The 24,047-nt window shown below is 41.5% G+C and overlaps 1 protein-coding gene across 1 annotated transcript in view; it reads right to left on the reverse strand.

The window, feature by feature from the left end:
• Positions 1–24,047, reverse strand: part of b4galnt4a (beta-1,4-N-acetyl-galactosaminyl transferase 4a) — a 168,598-nt gene that overhangs the window by 96,053 nt on the left and 48,498 nt on the right. The window contains exon 2 of the mRNA XM_047596454.1: positions 18,477–18,589. Coding sequence (XP_047452410.1) covers positions 18,477–18,589 — 113 coding nt within the window. The remainder of the gene's footprint in view (positions 1–18,476; positions 18,590–24,047) is intronic.

Here is a 24,047-nt window from a genome sequence, read left to right on the forward strand (position 1 = left end):
TGTTTACCACTGTGTTGCATCACCTGGCCTTTCACTGCGAGGAGGACGGAGGAGACGGCTGTTTTGAATGTGATGGGTGTTGCCTTACTCAGGACTCCTGTTACTCAGACAGATTTTTCTTTCATAATGCAATGAATGTTTTCACTGTATGACAGGTCAGAACTGCAGGTCGGCTCATTTAAATGCCCTTTCTATCTTATAAAGCCATGTTCTTGTTGTTGTCATTTTTATCTCATCTTATTTGCCATTATCCTGCTTAAATAAGCTGAGTAAACACATTTTTATTGTTCGGTATGAATGTTGCCTTTAAAACGTTTCCTGTGCCGCATGAACCGGTTCCTCCACACCACGTGGACGCTGGGTTTTTTTACCACATGCTCCTAACTCCTCTTTAACCCAGAGGACTCAGCCTCCACGTACTTCAGAAATAATTTCAAACTCGTCAGACCACACGACAGTTTTCTACTTGGGCTCGACCGTCCAACGCGAGCTCAGACCTAGAGCTCCGTTCCTGCATCCGCTTTATATACGGGTTATTTTTAATTTGCACTTGAGGAAGCAGAGAACTGTGCTCAGTGGCATTTCTATTCAGAAATGTTCTTGAGTTAATGCAGTGATTTCCACTTCCATTTTTAATGCAGCGCTGCCTGAAGGCTTCAAGTTCACAGCCATTCACTGTTTGTTTTTGGCTTTGTTCCTTGTGCACATATTCTCTGAATGTCTAAATGATATTGAGTCCTGGAGATGATGAAAACCTCAAGTTCTTTGCAGTTTTACCCAGAGAAATATTAGATTGTTGAACTTTCCTCGCTTATTCCTGCACAGAGTGATGAACCCTTTACCATATTCACTGCTAATGAACTCATGAGACGTTTTACAGTGGATTTTTTCGTTTTATTTTTCCAGCCTTTTTGTTGAATCTATCCTTGGGTTTTTTATAAAATTTGAAAATTATGATCCGTTGATGTGTAAATCACTGCTTTCTGTTTTTATTTTCACTTTACAACGCGTGAAATGAGGATGAATCCTGAAAAAAATGCTCATTGATAGTATAATGACAGGAGAAGTAGCTTGTTTTTTGACAGTTTTGAACAAAAACACACACAGACACACTCAGTGAAAACTACGCCATTGATCCACTGGTTGCAATTAACTCAGTGTTGCTCCTGTCTGGTTGGACGCAAATTGAAAAAGCCGATAAAAATCGGTTTTCTCCCGCAAGCTGCCGCCTCGCAAGAGTCCGAAATGGCCGCTCCGGATCTGTCCAGGCCTCGCAGCCAACGGCATTGACTCACGTGTCAATACACCTGTAAACCTGCACCGGCTCGAGTGAGAAAAATCAAGTCGGTGGGTTGTTTAACGACAGAATAAATCCAGGAGGACGTTCAAAGGAATTGATATCCTGACAGTGAGAACACAGGCCCACAAAGCACTGCAGCCACTCGCCCTGTCCAGCACTGTAGCTGGATTAATAGACTACTTGGTCGGCGTGTTTAGGCCGTTACCCCGGGACGAGGGGAATAATCACCTCCCATCCTTTCAGCTGCTTCATGGTCACTGTTCAATCTTAATGCAAGTCCTCATAAAGAACAAGATATTATCTGATGTGTGCGGCTTGACTGGAAAAGCTCTTAAAGGAGCCTCCATCATTCATCACACTGAGGGCGCTTTTAAAAGTCGAAACTGTTTTCTACGGTAATCACAGCAGTGTGAGCTGTAACTGTGCAGCAGGACTGGCTGTAATATTATAGCATTATGATATCATTATAGCACTAATGGAACAACGGAAAGTGACGTATATGCGAATGCAGAGCATGCGTCTGCTCTCGAACACAAAGAATAAGGCAAGAAGCCTGAGGAGTGGAGTTTGTGAAAGCTGACACAACAACGGAGAGAACGAGGAGGTTCAAAGAATAAAGAGAAGATCAGCCTCCTTTGCATAATTCCCTCTCACGTCTGCAAACTAAGTATAAACCTTAGTCTGTATAAAGATGGACGGAAGAACTGCTCTTCAAAAGCGAAGCCAAAGCTAGTAGTGCTCCCCCTGGTGGCTGGCTGCAGTATAGGTCATAAGCTCCACCCACTCCGTGTTAGTGGGCGGGACTTATACCAAACTAAAACACTGCATGTAGTTAATATGATGGATATGAATGTTCAAGTGTCAGTTTTTGGAATAAGTTTCATTTTAGTGTGTTATCTGACGCTATAGAAACTGGATGTGACGCAATGCGACCACCGGTTGCTATGCCAACCGCTCTGTAAATTGGTCCCATTGGAGTGTGAGAGCTGGACAAAAAATAAATAAAAGACAAGTACAGTGTTTGGTCCAACATGTCCTTGTATCTGGTCGAGGTGGAGGAGAGTGAATTCAGTGAAAACCCAAGTGAGTCTGGGGGAAGTTTGATCGGGGCATCGACATCGCGGCTCCGCCTGCATCACCAGGACAATAGAGTCAGTTTGGACCAAAGCAAAGAAGTGGGACAGGTTCCATATTTATATACAGTCTATGGTATAAACCATCACAGGGGAGCAAGGCTGGAGAACAGGAGCATCACCATATGACCTTGTAGACTTGTTTTCTTACCGACTGTCACACTTGCAGAGGTTATGTTATAGCTGGTGGAAGATACAGTTTAGATTTAAGAGGCTGTTTGTGACTAATGATGGTACATGTGCATAAAGATTTAATATGCATTTTACAACACAGTGTAAGGATTCATTAAATCTGATTGCAGCGACATTACAGAGTCTAATAAATCATTCATCAGCTCTTTATTGTTGTTGGTAAATACAGTAATAAACCTGCCAGCCTCGACATTAAACTGCAATATTTTATAGTGCTTATAAATGCTAAAGGGTGGGTTTTTTTTGGGGGGGGGTGGTACATGCACATTCACATGTTGGAGGTTGGTGGAAAAAGACAGCAGCGGCATAGAAGGGGATTACAAGCCAAATAAAGCAGCTGAAAAGGTGACCTGTGTGTGTGGCCATGGGCGGCGACTCAAAGCCAAAGATTCCTGAGAGATCAATCAACAGGCTCCAAGCGTCTGGCTTCTGCCTGGGCAGCGTGGGGACGGCAGAGATCAATGCGGAGTGAGGCCCACAGGCCGGTTCACCGCACGACTCAATACGTTACAGCACAGACAAGAAACACATACCGCAGCTGAAGGACGAGACAGGGATTAGGACAAGGAGCGGAGAAACAAGGACGCGAGAAAATCCTCGACGGATGAGAGGGCGAAGGAGAAGCTGACCTTTCAGGTTAACAGTCTGTGTGTTAATCTGTGAGCTTCTACGCTAACCTGTAAAACTGTGACAAGCTTTACATATTCCGTGCCTCGTAGTACATCAATAAGTTAACACGTCTCTCGCTATGCTGGTTAATGTTTTGAGGCCATTCTCGGATGAAAGCGCGGAGACTAAAAGGAGAAAAAAAAAAAGAGGCTCTTGAAAGCAGGCACCTATAGAAAACTCCTTGGGGAAAAGCTGAAAACTGAAGCAAAACACAAAATCCTCTCCGAGAAGCCTTCTGAGATATGGCACTCGTTCTAACTCTGTCAAACGGGCAGTACGGATGAAAGCGGGAAACGTTCCCACGGGAATGCAAATGAATGCGTTCCACCTCTTCCTTAGACCCACGGAAAAACACAACATGCCCACTCTGAGAATTTGATTTCAATTACTCGCATCACTCTGCCCGTCCATGCATCCGTCCACGGTGCTACTCCGTCAAGTCTTATCCTTATCTGCCTCTCGTTCGAGCGAATTCGCGAGCAGTAGGAGATTTGGCAAGAAAGATGGAGGGAGGCAGAAAACGCCTCTATTGTTTAGTGTTTTTTTTTTTCCTGCACAGCTCTTATCCCTGCCTTGTTTCTATTGTCAACCGGCTCTTTGAGACTTCACAGAACAGAAGAAAACGGAGGTGCACGCGTTTTTTTTGTTTTTTTTTTGTCTCCCCTTTATCAGGCGGCAACAGGAGCTGCACCTGCTAGTTTAATCCTGCAGACACGCAGGCATCGTCCAGAGTACACACCTCCGAGCAGACGCTTCCACCGCCAGACATCTCCTATGATCCAGCCATCTAAAAGCACTTAAAACATTAAGCACTTAAACAAGTGTGTCCTGCAGGATTGATGCACCATCCATCCGAGGCCTTTGACCGTCTGTTTCTTCTCTGCAGGATCCTGCTCCGTGTGTCTGTGTAGTTTTGAGGCAATCACATTTCCACCTAATGATTATTTTAGAGTATGAACTGAATAAGATGATGAGCAGAGCCACTAAAAGCCAATACAAGTATGAACAGAGAGGGAAATCCATTTCCTTTTTCTTCACAAAGGCATTACATGCAGCGAAGGCAGACATTTACCTTCATATGCCACAACCTGAGATGCACCTCCAGCTGTTTTTCTACTGAGGTTACTACGTGACAGCATGTTCTCTGGTATTACCACGGTGAAACACTTCCAAAAGCAATCTACAAACAATATGCACACTGCAAAAAAAAAAAAAAAAAAGATAAAACCCAAATAACCATAAATAACGTGGGAAACTGGGAACATACTAACAAACGTGCTTAAATTTAGGGATTTAAATTTAGGGATTTGCACATTCGAAGTAAGAATTAATCTGCTTCCTAGCAAACAAAACATGTTCAAGGACAGAGAGGGGGTTTTCACACAACACACAAAAAGCATGTGCATATCCAGACACGGTGAAAATACAAGTTAAAATACAGTTACACAATTTGGGAACAGGTACAAAGACATGATCTTCAGAAGGTATAGGAATGAAGAGGCATGTAAAGCACTTTATAACAGTATTATTGTTGTTGTTGTTATATTGAATTAGGAGGAAGAGAACAGTGTTCGAAAGAAACTAAATAAAACTGAAAACATGTTCCTTCTTGAATGATTGTCTCAAACAGCCACTCATGCAGCCTCCTCGTGTTTTCCCTTGATTGCTCATGGCTGTGTCCTCCGCCCTCATTAGTTCCACCTGTGCCTCGTCATCCCTCAGCCCGTCTTGTGCATATACAGCTCTGCCTTTCCCTTTGTTCCCTGTCGTGTTGTTAGTCTTGTTTGGTCTACACTCCGTGTTTAGTCGTCTCCCTGTGGCTGGTTTTCTGTTGTCCCTCCATGTTTTTGCATTTTGTCATCCTGCTGCAGTGCTTTTTGTGGGGTTTTTGTTTTATTAAATACACTAATTTGAAACCCCGGCCTCGTCACCTTTTTGACCTGCACTTGGGTCCACATCTCCATCTCCTCATCCCAAGACAGCATCAGTCTTTATTGTAGTCAAAGACGTCAATGTTAACATCATAGCCGATGTTAGCCAGCTAGCTGAAGGTGATAGTTAAACTGCAGTAAGTGCATACAATGACTCTTGGAGTTCTAGTTTTACCAGACCAAGACCGTTAACTTAGCTGCTGCTTTCTGACTCTAAACTTCCTTTTCAACGCTGTTGCAACAACCCGAGTCTGATGAATCTTGGTTGACCTGTCCTCATCCAATGAAATTCTTTCTAGTATCATCATAAATGAGGCGCTTGTCATCATTGCAGGATGAAATAATTTGGTTACAATTATTTAATTATGATATGATTTAATGTGCCGCAAATACTGTTTATTTATAATTCATTTGTTCATTAGGCTAATAAGGCTGACAGGTAACCACTCAGTGCATTGTTTCCAATTTAATTTAATCAATCCAGAGATAATATGCAGATGTTTCTATCCCCCACGACAACCGAGACTTTCTTTTAGTGACTATAGTTACAAAATAACAAGAACTAAAAACTATTTTACAGTTTTACTGACGCATAACTGCACTGACATTCACACTGACACAGCTTCTCTGCACAGAAGAAAGTACCCACAGATGTGGGGACGAGGAGAGGAAACGTAGAGATGCACAGTGGCGTGTCTCATGACCCGATGGCCTCCGCTCAGTATGGCCTCAGCATGAGACTGAGTGGTAACAGAAAACAGCCGGCCCGTAACAGCTTAGCACTGACCACAGCTGGAACAGAGCCAGCCGGTATAGAGCAGGAAGAGCAGGAATCCTCTGCTACATGCCCATAGAAAGAATGATATAAGATGCATATGAAGGAATGGAGGCTGAAAAGGAAGCATGATCATTTGCTAAACGGTTGCACTTTGATCCTAAGGTTACATCCACTGGATATCTGCGTGTTTGTCATGCATGGATGGACACTACACTGCATGTACACACATAACAGAACTGTTAATCTTAAATAAAAAAAGAGGTTTGCATTTTGTTGGTATCTGGTCGTGGGTATGAGGCACCGAAGACTGCGCCGTGCTCACTGCTGGAGAGCTGCACAGCTTGGATCTCTAGCCTCTGTGAACCAACACCCGGCTGACAAATGCCTGAGAGGTGATAGTGAGAATGAGTGAAAGCACTGAAGCACCGGCAGGAAAAACAATGCTGGACTGAATCCTCAAATAGCCTCCTCTAACAGAGCTGTCAGCACCCGCCAGCTTGAAAAATGACAGGGATGAGTTCCCTCTTTGTCAGGTTGCAGCAAGTTATCAGAGGCTTGTGGCTGAACAAAGTCATTTGAAGCGAAATGATGTACATTCGAGGGAATGCATTAATTATAAAGGGGATACGCGCTGCCGCATAAAAGACGCTGCTTTTCAAAAAAAGTGTCGGCCGCTGAGATGAATCACGAGATAAGTCTGACATGCAGTTTGAGTTTTTTAGATTTTAATCAAGAGAACAATGTAATCACTGAAATAATTACTACTCTGGTCTGATTTTAATTAGCTATGACACACTGTGCTTAACAAAAACCCCAGAACAAGGAGAAATGAGCTCAATCCAATGCACAGACAAAAATAAAAGTATTTATTTATTTGGAACTATAGCTCAAATACCAGTACTCCAGCAGGTAATTTATTGAACTTATTGAAAATTTGATCTCATATTTTGGTATATGTTATGATTATATGATGTGTTTTGAAGGATTTGAGTAGATTTGGTTTTGGTTCATAGTGGTTTCCAATAAAAACATACGATTTTACAATATACACTCTGAGCCTGAAATCTCCTCTTCAGTAGCACTTACACAAACCAAACTTTCCAGATTTATTCCCAACTACATTCTCCAGGTATTTACAGAGGGATTTTTCATATATTATTATGAACCTGATTTATAGAACATTTCACCCCTAAAAACATGGCAAAATTAGATTTTTCTTGGACTGATGACAGTATTTTGTGATTTATAGAGTGATAAAAAAGAGATATCCCAAATTCTGTCTGTAAATATCTGTAAATCTAATACATTAACAAAATGAAACAAGAATTGAGAACCTCACTTTAGTCATTATTCAGATTTCTTTTCTGGAAAGAAGAGTTTCAGACTGAAACTCCACATTCAAGAATCTCAACAGTTAACTTGAAGAATAATATTATTTTTAGAACACGAACGAAGGTCAAATCTCCATCGAAATTGCAATGCGCTAGTTTTAGGTTTTTTCTTTCTTTTCTTTTTTAAATCAGTGATAAAGACCACACAAGTCTGATTATGTGGCGAGAAATGAAAAATACAGACTTTAGAAGGAGTGAAATGGAGGTCTCGAATCTAAGAAAAGAAAGTCACAGTAGCATTTAATTCATGAGAAATACAATAACAGCGATCCATCTTTTGTATCTGAATCGCTACACTTCAGCGTTTCAGTAGCCTGTGGTGAGATTACTGTGGGACTTCATCTTCTTGTGTGACTCGGGTAAGGATTGCGACTTTATTGTTAATCGTGTTTGGGCTATACAGCAGTTTGTTACATAGTGGCAGGACTATACAGCAAAAATCCCCTGTCTGGCTTTCTTTAAGCATTCTCTGCTACATAAGTAATCACGGCCGCCTCAGGAGGAGGAAGTACTTTACAGCTCGCCTCTTTGCTTACGTAGCAACAGAAATTAGCGTTAGCTTTCACAGCTGTGTCGTCCCTCCACCTGCCATTTGCAATGTCAGTGTTCAGCTCTTTGGCTTTTCGGATCAACCTAAGGAAGTTCCCTGGGAAGACCTAGCCAAAATCAGAAGCGCTTGGAGGAACACGCTACATGAAGATGGGGAGCCACCATCCATGAAGAAGGTCTCCTCCAGGCGGCCAGAGCTAAGCGACAGAAAAGGAAAGAGAAGCTGTCGACCAAACAGGCTCATCCAGATCTCACCCCCAGCTCATCACTTCAATGGCCAAGTGTGTGGTTCCAGAATAGGCCCTAGCTTCATGAATTTACTCTCCATCTTTCCGACTTCACAGTGACTTCTTGGCTAGTGATGTTAGCATGGAGAGGGAAAGCTGCGTTACCCTCATGTGAGACTGCTCAGACCTGACATTATTCCGCATCAACTTTTTTTTTTTTTTTTTAATTGCAATCAAACGCCACACACCAGAGATCCAACACGGTGCTAATACTTTAAGCCCTGCATGTTGTACATGTAGGGAGACGCACGCAATACTGGTTAAAAACTGGTCAAACACGTGAAAACTGATGGTGAGCTCAGATCCCAGGAGGATCATTTTTACTCGACTCTGAGCGATTGCCAATGATGAAAAGGATGATGAACGGTTGCTCCACATACTCCCAGGACCAAGAGGAGGTCTTGATTAAAAACAAACCTTCTAGGAACATGCAAACACAGAAAATGGGTGGCTAGATGCACATGCAGGCAGGTAGCAGGGGTGAACTCTGTCATGGGTACTACCTGAGAAAATTAGTCACAATTCACTTCTCAAATCTAAATGCATTGGGAAAATACGCCGTGACGCTAATCTCAATGACTGCGTGATTACAGATTAAGAGATGAAGCCTAACACCCAGCTTGTGCACACAGTGTCAGTGCATCATCAACGGTGGGTCTGTGCAGTGTTGTGGGTGCAGCTGATGAGCAAACATGTGTTTATTTACTGGACGGCCTCATGCTCTGCGCTCCTCATCATTCTCAGGGAAGTCCTCCACCGCCGTCACCGCCTCCGTCTCCGTCCAATCTCCCATAAACTACCGGCAAGGCCGGAGCAATGTGAGGCAGCCATATTTACAGCCCCGAAAGCAATTGGAGGTTAACAATGATGCCAGGCTGCTGCGGTTTATGGGCTGCTGTAAAATTGCCACTATGATTAAAATCTCCGTCAGGTGAAAGACAATGGTGCAACCCTTTTCTCTCAACACTCCTGTAAATTATCTCACCACACTCAGCCTTCCTTTACTCTCCTCTCAACTCCATCACCTCATCACTTTCAGGACTTTGCCTTGGCTAGCTGGCCTTTTACAGCCCAGTGTCTCACAAATGATAAGTGGTGTGTAATACAGGGCTGATTAGAAATTCATGATTGAGACTTTATGTCCAAACTGTGCTGAGATGTGTTTATGACTTACAGCTAATGTAGCATGAAGCTGTTGAACAGAATCAGTCTTTTTTATTTAAAATTTAATTTATTCAGACAGAAAGACAACTTTCTATGGTTCCTACAGCTGTTGGAAGAAGGAGCCCCTTTTTTTCCTGAGTTGCACGCTGGAATTTTCAACTCTAACGCCTCCGGAGTCGGATTTTCTACTCAGAAAGTCGTAGAATCCTCACTAGCCCTGAGTTGAGTTTCCAAGATGGCCGCCCCGTGTGTAAACTGTAATTAGAAGCTCCTGTAATATTCCGTTTATTAGCTCTTCTGATTAGTTTTTGTTGCATTAAATCTGACATACAGACAGTATTTTCCCACATACTTGGGTGTGTTATATGCGAACTACAAATGGCTAAAAACATTAGCCTGGTAAAACCAAAACAGAGCCAAACACCATCATGGCAAACTTTACAATTTGTGGAACTTAAATAGACTAAATTTAGTTGAACATTTTACTCTCCCGCTCCCATGGACACAGTCATCTAGTTTTCCAACTTCTGTAACTGGGACACGTATAACTCGGGTGTGACATCATTCCTGGTGTCAAATTCTGCCCTCTGAGGTAAATGGAACGCACCATTATCTCTTCTCTTCGTTTTTTAAGGTCCTTCTTTTGTCTCTTATGTCGGCCCCACAGTAAACATTGAGCTTGAATGTGATGGTTCTGTATGTTTTCTACAAGTTATTATTGGTGGTAAAAAAAAAAAAAAGCCCTTGAAGGTATCTAGTTACCACGTGAGCTCAACCTCAAACACTTCCCAGCTCTGTTTGCTTCACCTTATGCATCTGATGTCTTGTTTTCTGTTTAGTTGTGTTTTGCAGTGCCCCTGCTCTTCTTCTCTGGTGGCTAATGAAATGAAAACCCCTTTCTGACAGCAACTAATGCGCAGCAAAGGCACCTTTACTTTAAACCGTAAAGGACACATAAGCGTGCATGCCTTCACAGGAGCACTGTAGAAACTGGAATAAAAAAAGGTTGAGACATTCTCTCAACTGCGTGTTCATTATTAATTTTCCCTTTTTAACCACTTCAGCTTCCTTATTTCCGCAAACCGCTGTACCACTGACGGGGGAAACGAACACTGAGATGTCACAGACGTTCACTGAGACATGGGTGGCTCGGTTTGGCACTCCATCTGACCTCTCTTCAGACCGGGTTTTACTTTTAACATCAGAGGCTGTGCAGACGAGCCGACTCGTCGGTTTTCTGTGCCGTGACGCTTTCAGCATCATGTCAGCTAGTCCCCGTTGACGGTAACAACACGGGCGCCTCTGAGGATACAGGCGAGGAGTCCAGTGGGTCACTGCAGCATATTAAACTAAAGATGAAGCCCATTCTGCAAAATATTTAAGTCAGTCCTGATGTACAACAGAAGCACTACAGCTATCAGAGGAACGGCCTAAAATCCTCTCGACAGCATTCAATTCAAAAAAAGAGAGAAGGAGGCAGCACATCAGCAATTTGCTCGTGAATTTCATTGTCGCAGATATTAGACTTTTAGCTGCAGTGCACAGAGAAGCCCTCAGGCTGCTCGGGAGGTTTCAGGACGGTTTTTGTGAAGTGTCTTGAGACAGTTTGTATTGTTATTGACGCTATATAAATAAAATTGAATTGAACAGAAGGCCTCAGAGAAATAACGTTTATTTTTTTGTTGTTTTTTTACCCGGCTACTGTATCCCACCGTACACTACTACTAATAGTACTATTATTACTATTATATGATACTAATCGCGCCAAGTTGCAGCCTGTTTTCATACAGACTATACATAATAATCATGCAAGATACTATATTTTTTTCACTTATGATGCCATATACGTCATATTGTGTTGAGGTCGACAAAAAGCTATTAGAATAATAAATAAATAAATAAAGCTCGTTACCATGAATCTACCAATCCATTATTCATAGGTTCACGTACCTTAAAATTCTCAGATACTGTATATTTAAAAACAGTGGAAATAATTTGTAGAATTAGGAATAATAGTCTTCCAGGGGATATAAAAAAACAATTCAAATTAAGAGAAGGAAATTATAATTTAAGAGGGTTGTGTATTAACATTTAACCAATGTTAAATATAGATGTGTTTCTATTATAAGAGTTAAACTATGGAATCGTCTACATGACACTGGTGACCTTAAGAAAAAACCTTAAAATGTAAAATAATTAAGGAGTATGAAAATATGCAACAGTATAAATGTAAATCAGCTATTTTCTTTTTGTTCTGTTTACCTTTAGTTCTTATTTACTGCTGATGGAAAGGGTTGAATAATGTTTTGTATACGAACCTATTCTATTGTTCGGTCAAATTATACCCTTTGTGTGTGAAACTGATCACGTCATGATAATTGTCATGATAAATAAACCATATCACATCATCATAAATATGAGCTGAACCCACCATGGAGGAGTTAACTCTAATTACATACAAGTTTAGAAACACAGATTAACCTAATTGCCCCTCAGGGAAAGATAAAGTTTATTCTGATTCTGACTCCACTAAAAAAAAACATCACGACTGCATAAACACCAAATTTCATCCAATCTTGTCCTGTCTTTCGTGTCTCATTGTTCACGTCCTGTGAAGCGTCCTCTTTTGCCTTCATGGTTGCTCCCGCTCATCGTGCACATGAGATGAAGGGGGGGCGGACCCATGAAAGCAATCTGCCACAGACATGAAAAGAAGGATGCAGGGCTCATCTTGTCCATATCAACACCGAGCACACACACAAAAGCACACAGACACATCCACACGCCCGTATACATATATATAATATATATACACATGGGAAAACCGATGCACCTTGTGTCTGTCGGGATATAAAAACGGTTTTTCACACACATTCGTGTACATTTATTGCAGGTTTCATCTCAAGGAGAAAACAGGTGGCTGGAGAGATATCTCGTCTTCCACAGGGAAAGAAAAAAAAAGTTAAAAGAAGCCAGTTTCTGTAATTGCCAACCCTGACACACTCTGTCAACTATTTAAGCCGCAATTTTAGTGATTTGCAGCAAAAGACAGAAAGAAAGAAAGAAAAGTGCAGAGGCAAACATTTGCCTCTCAGTCGTGGCCTTTTTACAGAGGCAGAGAGGAATGTAATGACTTCCTCTACAGAAGATCCTGCTCCTCGTTTTTCTCACGTCTCCTCACTTCTGAATTTATCTCTTTTCCGTTCCTCGTGTCCTCTCCTTTACCCTCTCCCGTCTTCACAGAGCTCTCCCCAAAGACTTCAGATTAACAGCGCCCATGTTTCCTCTCTCCTGCCACCACTTTCTGGATTCATCTGACAACAACAGACGACATGCGGGACATATTCACCGGGCTTCCACCAGCAGAACCTTCTTTGCTTTCAATCACACCAAAGATTTCACTTGGCCCAAAAACAAAGTGGCAGAAACAGATGAACAATGACTATGAGATGCAGGTCTTATTACTACACAATAATAACTAATATTTTAACCATCTGCTTATCCTGTATCATGCATGTTGTAAGGAAGGTCGATCCATTTTCTCTCAGACCTCATATCGGTGATCCGATCAGGTTAAAGGCAGGTGTGAAGGCCCTCGGTATGCATTTGAGATATCCAGTCTCTGACCAAATTTGGAGACGGACCGGTTCGCGTGAGTTCGCCTTTCTTCGGTAGCGTGAACGTGACACGTCCTGAGTCACATTAAAGACCGCTTACAGTCAACAGTGTGCTCCTGCATCAGGGGAGTTTTGCCTCATTCATTCAGAAAAGACCACACAACCGCTATTACAAGCTGATGTATTCAGAGTATAGGGCTAATTTTCGAGTAAACTTGAGGAACAGCCTCTGTGATGAGTTAAAATTAAATACTTCTGTCTCTAACATCAAAAAGATGCTTAAACTTAATGCAATTAATAAATATAAATCTTTTTTATAGACAATAATTGTCATCTTGTTGTTATTGTAATTTGCTATATCTAATATCTTTTATGAATCGTACAACTTTGTCTACATTAGGTGGATCAATTGCACTGTCATCTTTTTGTTTTTTTCTCTGTTATATTGGTGATTATTTATTAATTTGCATCATATTGGCTTTGGCTTCTGCCTGCACCTTTTCGGTTCCATTTAGCTGCATATAGTATGGATGCGGAAATGAGTGGTGTGCCAAAAATAAATAATCCATCTGTCTGTCTGTCTATTTATCGATTATAAGTGACCACACTAGAAAAAGGAAAACAGCACTGTAAGTGATGTTTGCTCATTAGTAACAAGAGCCTTTTAAAGTACTCTGACAGTATTGCTGTTAACAAACAAACAAAAAAATCTAAGAAGGAATTTAACAATGACAAGTAAAGTATTTTATAGAATACAGGTTTGATTCTGTGTTAATTATGTATGTTGATGTATAAGGAGCCATGTTGAGTAATTTCTTTAGTTAGCTTTGTTACTGGAGTTTGTGGTGCCTATAGAAACTTGCAGAGTTGGATATAATCTGAGTTTTGCGCAGGTCTAGCTAACATCAGGGTGGAGATGAATAAATAATAACTTAACCTGTCTGAGGTCAGAGTCACATAAAACATGTCTGTTCTTGGTTCTAAAGAGATCTGTTAAGTGTTAAAATATTCTATTGCACCACAGATGATGTCGGGGTTTATTTGTATGCAGAGATCTGAAAAGTTCTGAACAGACCCTAAAGACGCCTCCACAGTTTGTAAACAATGTTGCGTTTTCTGAGGGGCGGGGCTTAGCTGGAGGCAAAATATCTCAAACACTCGCTAGCTTGTAAACTTCAGTTAGCACATTTCAATATTTATGCGATAAAACTTCAAGTTAGTGTTTGTGCTTTTTCTGTTTTGGCCCCTAAAATACAGAAAGACGGCATGTTGAATCTTGAATTTTCCCGGTTGACAGTGACTGAGTTCGCCTCAAGCTTCCCTCTGTTTTGCCTCCAGCCATGAAGGGGTCTACTGGAATGGCATTTTCTGTTTGTTTTCTTCCAAGCCATTTTAGTTTCACTGTTTGAAGTGTTTACGTGGCATCTAAAAGAGCAGCACAAGACATTAGAAGAAGAGGGGGAAGGGGCTCTGTCCCCCTGACCCACATTACACCACTTTCCACCACAGTCTTTCTCTCCGAGACACAAACATCTTGTATCTGGCGGTGAACTTAGCTTGAACTTGAGCTCTAGTATATCTATGCCTGAGCGTATCAAGCCGTGATACATGGGACTACAGCTTTGACCTTTGGCACTGACATTTTCCAAGTGAGAGAAAATCCTCAGCGAAAGCGGCCACACATCGACCGAAGGTGTCAATTATGTTGATTTCCGTGGGATGCTGGTGTTGGATGAGCCGCAAAGTCTGGAGAGATGTTAAAACGCACAGAATTGCGCGCAGACACCAACATGCACACGCTCAGAGGTCAAGCACCGCTGGAACAAAGAGCCGGTAAATGAGCATGTGAATTATAGATGAACAGAGACGCAGTTATGGAGCTGAACAAAAAGTCTTGAGGGTGAGCCGGTGTTAACATGCGCGCTCACACAGGCGAACACTTTAAATGAGAGATTATGGTGCTTGCAACAAATAAAGCAGTGTTGTAGATAACCATAAATGGAGCTCAGTTCTATACTGCACAGATCATAAATCCGCATAAGTACCTCCTGGAGTCGACCGCTTCCATTGCTTATAATATAATTGTGATGATTTAGAGCGTGTTTACCGTCAAAGTATGAGCACAGTTAATTTAAGTAATCATTATTTGAAGCAAATCAAATCCATCACCTGTCCTTTAGGGAACATACCACACAGCTGGGCTATTAAAACGCATAAAAAGAGCACGCCATAAACTTTTTTAGCGACTTCTCCAAAATGCTTACAGTGCAGCTAAATATTCTCGGAGCTGCTTTTTTTCTTTGACTGCTACAGAAGAGACGCCTTAACACCAACAGGCAGGTTTAGAGTTCACAGGGCCGTCGAGAAAAACCCCCGCCGCCGGCTTCCCTTGATGACTCTTATCTCTTCGAGCACATTTCCTAAACCCTCAGCTAAATCGATTTTGAAGACGACTGCATTTTATGGAATAAGATATATCGGCTTCTTCTCTCAGACGTTTCCCCGCGGCTACTCGGCCGCCGCCGAGCGATATCGGAACAATTTGGGTTTTTAACTTGGACTTAGTTTGGGTCTTAAAAAGCCTTCAGCCGCTGGTTGCATGCGATCGAGCGTATACAGTAGCTTGAGCGCGGTGCGTTAAAGGGATGTTACACTTTTGCACCGCGCTGTCAGACCTGTTGGTAACGTACAGCAGTGGATTTATCCTGGATTTATTATATATGCATTGATACTGATACACATGTATTTACTGAACATATCAATTTAACATTTCCAGTGCTGGTGGAAAAAGTTGATTTTATTTGGAGGTTGTGTTTTGTGGGTGCATAGTGAAAGCATCTTTATCCGCTCTAGTAAGATCTTTACAAGCTTTAATCCAGCATCTGCTTCTTTTTTGTAAAAAAATAAAATATATATATGTTTGTTACCTTGCTGTTTTCTACTTCCTGCTACATGGATCATCCTGATACATCTGTTTAAGCTCTGCCTGTCTGCAACCCTCACTCTTCAAGGCTTTAATTCTGTTTAGTTTTCACACGTAATACGGAGCCAGATATGAGTTGAGCTTTTAACTATTGCAGACCGCCCGCCTTCCCTTCACAGCCCGATTCTTCTGCACCTCCAGTAGTGTTACGGATATCCGAGCCTGAGGCAAGAATACCGCTTCAAGATAGACGACCTGTCAACATGAGTGGCAAACGCCGGGGCGGAAACCTGGTCAAGTGAGGAAGACGGGTTTAATAATGAAGTGCCTGCCTCAAGGCCAGATTATGAAAGGTGCATCTTGGGAGTATTGAATCAGCCATTTTATTAATGCAGACAAGCGACAAACAGATGAATTAACTAGAATTTATGAGTTTGTATGACTAATGGAATGTAATAGACCTCCAGCCAAACAAAAATAAAATCCTATATTCATTTAAAACAGAAATTAGATAAATATTCCTTTTTGTGATCCATCTGGTACAGTTGAATTGGAGAGGTGGTTGTTTAAGCAATGTCAGCAGATTACTAGCATCAACATTCTATATTACATATAGTGAATATTTACTTTTAATTCTCTCTCTCTCTTTTTTTTTTTTAACATTCGACATATACAAGCTACTGTGACCAAGTCATTTCCCTTGTAGATCAATAAAGTATATCCATCCATCTCAGTATTTTGGAGGAATTGTGGTAAAAATTCTCATTTGGAAACGTGTTGGAAACATAGACTGGAAATAAATATGAACAATCCACTTCCTTGCATTGGTCAAACTGGTCAAAGTCTGAAGTCTGACAACTTCCTCCAGACTTCCTGCCGTTTACGTTAAAATAACACTACGCTCTGTTCTACCTCCACCAGTTATAAGGAAATCTTGAAACACTGAACTTATTTCAGATTTTACTCAGTCCTACGGGACCGTTTCACAGACCAGTTGGCATGGCAACTTATAGTGATCATGACATCACAGTAGCCGGGTTTACATCGAGACTTTTTACCCATTTCAACATTTAATCAGCGCAGATGGATGAAAACATCACGTGATAGTTTTTACACTTTTATTATTAAAACAACAGCTCGATTCGGAAAGTTTGTGGGATCAAATCCACTTTTGCTATTGTAGTGTTTAGCCTTATAGTAGCAGGTTTTCCGGCAGTTTCAAATTTGCACCAGGCTTCAGTCTTTTCTGGCTTCAATTCATTTCTGATGGACCTTTTCAGTTCAACATTTCTGTTTTTTCTGCCGTCTAAGTGTGCGATAATGTCTAGTTCTTTCAGGGTTGTTAAAGTAAAAAACAAGCTCTCTGCAGAGCCGCAGAATGAAATTTCATTCAGTTTGGGCCTGTTTATTCCCACTGAGGTGTTTATATGGAACATTTTTATTTGGTTTGGGCTTCTAAAACGACTGTAATTGGAATATTTGGCTCTAGAAAAATTTACACTTCAGTATGTATCAGCAATATATTATCTGCCTAAAATCACAGAGACCATCCGTAAAATTAAAAAAAAATAATAAGAAGAATATTTGATGTGTATTTCAGTGTTTTAATTTGGCCCATCCACTAACATTGAAGGGGTGGAGCTTATGACCTATGCTGCAGCCAGCCAATAGGGGGAGCTCCACATGATTTGGCTTCATCATCCATCTTTATACAGTCTATGGATGGAAACAACAGGGACTTTCAGAGCGTAGCTGGAGATGATATGACCTGGAAGTCATGTGGCACTTATATAACACTGTAGAAATGATCTAATTGAAATGTATGAATCTGCTGTAAACAATCCTATAAAAAAAAGAGGTGAATATATTAAAAAAAGACTCAAGTGTCAAGGTATAGTTATCTCAGTGGGTCTCTGGTGCGTGTCTGGCCCAACCCCTGCCTCAAATTCTGCTGTTGAATATCGTCCTGACTAATTTCACACATGTTGGTGTTAAAACGATAACAGAAATAAACGCGAGGGGAGGAGGTTAGATTGCATAACGTATTCACGATCTAATTTGAGCAGCGGCCTCCCAGAAATGGAAACGTCATTTAAAAAAATAAAATAAAATCGCTGCAGTGGTGGGGTCAGGAGGCTAAGCTGTGGATGGGATTTTTTTTTTTTTTTTTAAAGAACATGTTCCAAAATATTAAACCTTATGACAGATGCTCCCTCCATGCAGAGCTTTGTTTCTTCCCATGCATAATGTGTTTTTTTTTAATTATGGCGGGAGCTAACGGGCTATTTGAATACCAGCAGAATAAAAGGCCAAATCAGCACAGAACAGAGGATTATGTGTTTGATGATAATTAACATCGTGATGGTTTGAGCCCTGATGAGCTCCTCCACACACACGAGCAATAAACCTCATCGCTGCTTTGTCAGGGAGATGTGGGTGGATGTGTGTTTTAGCGAGGACATCACATTCAGATTCGGTCTAGAGCGTTGAGACAGAAACGGGGAAATGCAGCAAGACAAGAAAAAAAAAAAAAAAAACTCACTGCTGCCTCGTCCTCCCTGCTGTCGCTGGTGTCCTCGCTCTTGTGGTGTCCGGCTGAGGAGCGAGTGTCCCTCTTACGGCTGGCGTCCGTCCCCTCCGTCTGTCTCTCTCCATCTGGGCCAAGGTGAAAACATGGACACAGCTCAGAAAGACGGCCATTATCACCGCGATTGTCACCGTCTCCACTTTAATCATCGTCATTAAAGAGCATCATTCTCATCCGGCTCCTCTGTCATCATCATCATCAATGGGATAATTATAATTAGGAGTATCTCCACTTGTACGCCCACCGTGGTCAACAATAAGTTCGAGCTATCACTCATTTCTCTTCTCCTTTTTTTTTTTTTTTTTTTTTTTTCCCAAGCCTCTCTGCTCTCATCACATTGAAGATAAAAGTTTCTAAAGAAAAGAAGATTAACTGAGGGGGAAAAAAAAAAAACGTAATTGGAAAAGCGAAAAAAAAAACAGAGAAAGAATAATAAAAACCAATCCAGAGGGGAAATGTGAGGGTGGAGGGGGGTGTGGTGGGTGGAAATTGACAAAAAAATTGGGAGAGAGATCAACAAATGGATGGACAGAAAGAATAAGCTAAGATGCTGTCATGGCACAGATGGATTATGGGAGTTTTTCTGCACAATGATGACAGCTGCCTTGGCCGGTGGAGAACAAACGGATCTTAAATCCACCCATTACATTACATGCATGTGGTGTTTTTTTTATAGTGTGTGTTGTTTTTGTGGCGCCAGAAAAAAACACACACATAGGTACACACAGGCAGTGATGATCAAACCGGTGCACAATCCAGTACAGCGTGGTAATAGGATATTTTACAAGAGTCTGGTTATTTGGAGTTGCGAGGGCCAAACGGATGCTCGTAGGGGTTCCTGTAAGGGTTTCCAGCTCCGTGTGGAGTTCATATAAAAACAGAATCCATTCCAAATTCCCCCCCAATCTCCTTTTTATTTGCGCCGCACTTCACTCTATCCCATTTGGCTGACATGGTTCGTGAACGCACAACATTGGTGCAGCTCGGAAGGGCAGCCATAAAAGGTGGCGCCTGTGCCATTGACTCCCTCGTAAAAGTGGAGAGTTTGGGGCGGCGGCGGGGGGGTGGGGGGGGGGGGGGGTCTGAATGCATTACAGCGAAAGTGGTTCATTACTGTCTGTCTGACCAGAGTGGCTGCAGTGTATACGTACACGCACACACAACTACACACACACACACACACACACACACACACACACAGGAGGGGATGGAGTGTGATTAAAAGGCAGAATGGGGAGAGCGGGTGGCCATAAAGCATAATGAGAGCTAATAGTTTTCCAATATGTCCCCTTAACAATGAGTCTGAGAGGGCTGAATTGCATGCGGAGGGGAAGGGCCGCGAGGAGACGGATGCAGTCAAGGAAGGAGGGATTGACAGAGATGTGTAGCCTGTAGCGTGCTCACTATTTCTCTGCTCATGCACGGACACAGAACAAGCTGAAAACACAGGGCTGGGTGACACACTGGTTCATACTGGATACCGGTATATGTTTTCCATCTGCATACCAGTGTATTTGATTACACAGTGTTCAGAACGTTGCACCGTGAGACACTATTTCAGACCGGACCTTTTTCAGTGTAGTGCTTCTAAACACACATGGTGCGACTGTGTCACTGTGAGGCGGTGAAGATGGAAAGAGAAGACTGGTGCCAAAAACAAAAGGTGTTGTAACGGTTGTTTAGGTTTTTTTTAGGGTGGCCTCCATAAAGCTGCCCTCGAAAATGTCCCCAAGTTTAGCTTTTTATGAATGAGAAAAAAAATGTTGCACGAAGACTACATTTATTACGGTAGCCGGTTGCATTGCTATTGACGTTAAAGATGCAGCACTTTAAATATGAATAAATATGTCGATAAATTAAAACGTAATTGCTCTGTTTCTTCATTTCTTCTTGATAACATTTAATTCTTTTGTATTTGTTTTATTTTTTTAATCTCCGAGCTGTAAATGTCCCCGGATTTCCACATCAGCAGTCAGTGCTAACATGCAGCCATGCAACCCGGTTTATTATTCTACAATATTTACTCATGACCACAGTAAAATAGTCCATCCTTAGTCAATCTGCTGCATTAATTCTCAACGTTTGACATTCTCAGTAGAAAATGTCGTGAACACGTGGTTATGTTTGAAAATTAAAAATCCTGTGATATACATTTTTGGTCATACAGCCCGACAAAAACACACAAAATGTGTCTTCCAACAGTTTGTTCTGCAGCTATAAACAAACCTGTGGGGAAAGTTGCCTGACTGGGTGTGTGTGTGTGTGTGTGGTTGCATATTGGGTTGCATGTGTTCCCGCTCTTGTCCACTTCGGATCAGTTGCATTGAAAAAAAATCACTATGAGCATTAAAAAAAAAAGAAAGAAAGACAGAAAAACAAACTCGTGGTAGGACTAGAGGAAGTTTTCCGTAGGCGCCATATCCTCCTGAGCCGCAGGTACCGCGCTGTGAAAGCTGTCGGGCAGGAGTCGGACTGGACGTGGACGACCTAAACGCAGCCTCCGGGGTCAATGAAAGCTCCACCAGATCAAAGAGCAAACACCAGAGAGCCGCCGTGTTAAACTTCGCCTCACTTCAAGACCGGCTTTCCTGCCATTGTAGTGTCAAAAATAGAACTTCAACACCCAGGTTTTTGATCTTACAAACCCTTAAACCTCTTTTGTCTGGAGAGAGCGCTACGTGTTCCCTCTCAAGATGATTTAGAATGCGTGATTATTTCATTTTTTTAAATAAAATATAACAAATGACCTTTAAGAATTCATTTCTTTATGCCTCATAATTTATCGTGCAAGTCATTCCAGTATTTATTTTAGTTGTTCATCTGAGGAAACACTGCATGAGTCACTGTGTGAGTCAAGCATATATCTAGGACTTAGATATTTATCTGAGTAAGCAATGCACCAGGGAGCGACATACACAACCACCTCATACCAGGCCGACTTGGAATCTAAATGGAACTCGTACAAGCAGCCAGAATGAAGACAGAAAATAAAAAAAAACAAAAAATACACCCACTTTCTGCAAGAAATAGCCTGCTGTCCAAAATATCACGGCGAGAATATCCTTAAAAAGAAATAACACAAAATAGATCTCTCAAAAACAAAAACACGGAGCACCTTCACATACAGATCGTAGCTCACTGAAAGAAAAAACTCCCCTTCATCACAGAAAACTATCCCGTGTGCACCACCAGGGAATGCACTTTAAATGATTTGTGTTGTTGGTTTCACCAGCAGAAAATCCCAAAACACAAATCTATCTAAAACACTGATCCTTTGCCTTCGGACACATTTGGGGTGGAATTATTGACAAGGCAGCAGAGAAGAGCGAACTAAAGACAGATCTTCAAGCCTTTATTGTACGTTGAAAGCTTCGCCTCGTAAGGCTGCAAACCCTTTTTACTTGCACGAAGTTGATATTATATACCTGTAATTTAATGTCAGCAGCATAGTAACCGCATGTGCAGTGTCCTTGTCAGCCACGGCACATACTGCAAGGGCAGCACAGCCCCAGTGAGTCTGTGTGCATTCATCTCAGTTGCAGAATCGATGTAACTAAGAACTGTACAACAATTTCTAGTCTCCTGTAAGCTACATTGTACATGCAGTACCTTGTCTTTGGGGCATAGTTTTTTGTCGTGGGCTCAAACGTATAGTAGAGACTATTAGCTAAGTCGGCCAGTTGTCTGAGCACAGTGCTATTGGTAGCTACCACACTATTTGTAAAACAAGACAGAAAAGTTAAATTATTTAAGGAGGAGGAGTCTGTTATTGTCCTGACAATATCAGGAATGTGGTCACACTCAGCCTCATTGGTGCATTTGTGTCAGAATGTCTTAAAACTCTTAAAATTCTGGTTTTGTTTTTGGTTGGTTTCATTTTTCATGTCCACGTCCAAGTATGCTTGAGACAGTTTCGCACGTACCATCTATACTTAAATGCAGATTCTGCTTTTCGATGGTGATCACATCCAAACTGGATGGAAGGTGCAGGGATTACAACCATTTTTATGCACAGTCCCTTATTTCCAGGGATTCCAAAGGTACAGGACAGTTGAATCTAAAGCCGTTTAATGGGCAGATGTAGGACGTCCATTCATTAGGTCTTAATCATTTAAGCAGGTAAAAGGTCTGGAGTTGATCCTATCTGTGTTGCAAAAACAACAGAACGTAATCACGTAAAGAGAGAAAGACTTAACTGCATATTTAAGTGTTAGAAGTTCTCGCCTCACTCGGGGCAGACACTCGCTCTGAGCTAAACGACGTTCCCGGGTGCAACCTTAATGTATCGACGGTTAGAAAGACAGACGAATCAATCCGAGCTTTCCTTAATGCCCAACATAAACACCGGGAAGATTAACAGCAAGACAGAAAGAAAATGACTCGCGGAAGCAAAAGCCAGGTGTCTGAAGGAGGGAGCAGACTCCAACAAAGAATTAACTTTTCAATAATGTATCTTCAAGTCTCTGAAGCATTGCCTTTTGAAGTCTGAGGAAAGTCATTTTTGACAGAAATTCTTTCTTGAGAAAATAAGAGTTCTAAAAAGGCAGAAAGCACCCACACGCAGCGCTGCAGAAAAAATAAAATAAAAAAAAAGATCAAGTGAAGAATAACATGGAAGTAATTTTCTTGCTGTTATTTATAACATTATACTCACATTTAAATCATTAGAGATCCTCTTGGGACTCCCTTTATACGGGTAAATGTTTGAAAAATTAGGAAAAGAACATTCCCAGCTAATATATTCTTCTAATAAATTCTTTAATAATCCCAAAAGGAGGAGATAATAAAAAACCGCAAGCGCTGCTAGTTGGTTTGTGTGTGCGCCTTGAAATATTTTTGGACAAGTGCTCCAAATATTCTTTGCCAACATGTCCCCCTGCACGCCTTTTTAATGCTCTTAAAAGAGAAGTTTATGCAAAGGATGAATTTAAATGTGGACAGTGCAGAGTTGAAGACGGGAAGCTGCGATGAGAAAGAGTCATAAATAATGGAGGGATCTGATGAACACATCAAACGGTAGAATGCGGTGAATTAGTCACACAAACGATGCGCTTTCATTCCCAGGAAAAGAGTTTGGCCGATGCAAAGCAGTGAGGACACATTGTCCATGTTTATACACCTTCACACGGAGCAGACAGGGAACTAAACACTTGGCAGATCTTCTCCAAAGCTAAAAAGTGAAGAGGATGAACAACCCTGGCCTCATCTACAAAAGGAAAAAAGAGAGATCTTTGTTTTTTCTGCTTTAATTTGCTATTCTGTAAGATATTACAATCAAACAGTTACTGAGCACTTGAGTAATGTTTTCACCAAATACTGTTTTACTCTTCCTTGATAATACTTTTATTTTAGGATGACTACTTTGTACTTCTACTTGAGTTTTCTTATTTCGTAGTGACGTTACTCTTATTTATAGGGATGAGCACCGAGACCTGGATCTTTACAAGAACCAATTACAACTGGTTCAATTCGCTGATATCATTAAACCTTTAGTGGAGGGAATTCCAGCTCTTTTTAGAGAGTCGG

The sequence above is a fragment of the Mugil cephalus genome, chromosome 10 (genome assembly GCF_022458985.1).
Source record: "Mugil cephalus isolate CIBA_MC_2020 chromosome 10, CIBA_Mcephalus_1.1, whole genome shotgun sequence".
NCBI lineage: Eukaryota > Metazoa > Chordata > Actinopteri > Mugiliformes > Mugilidae > Mugil > Mugil cephalus.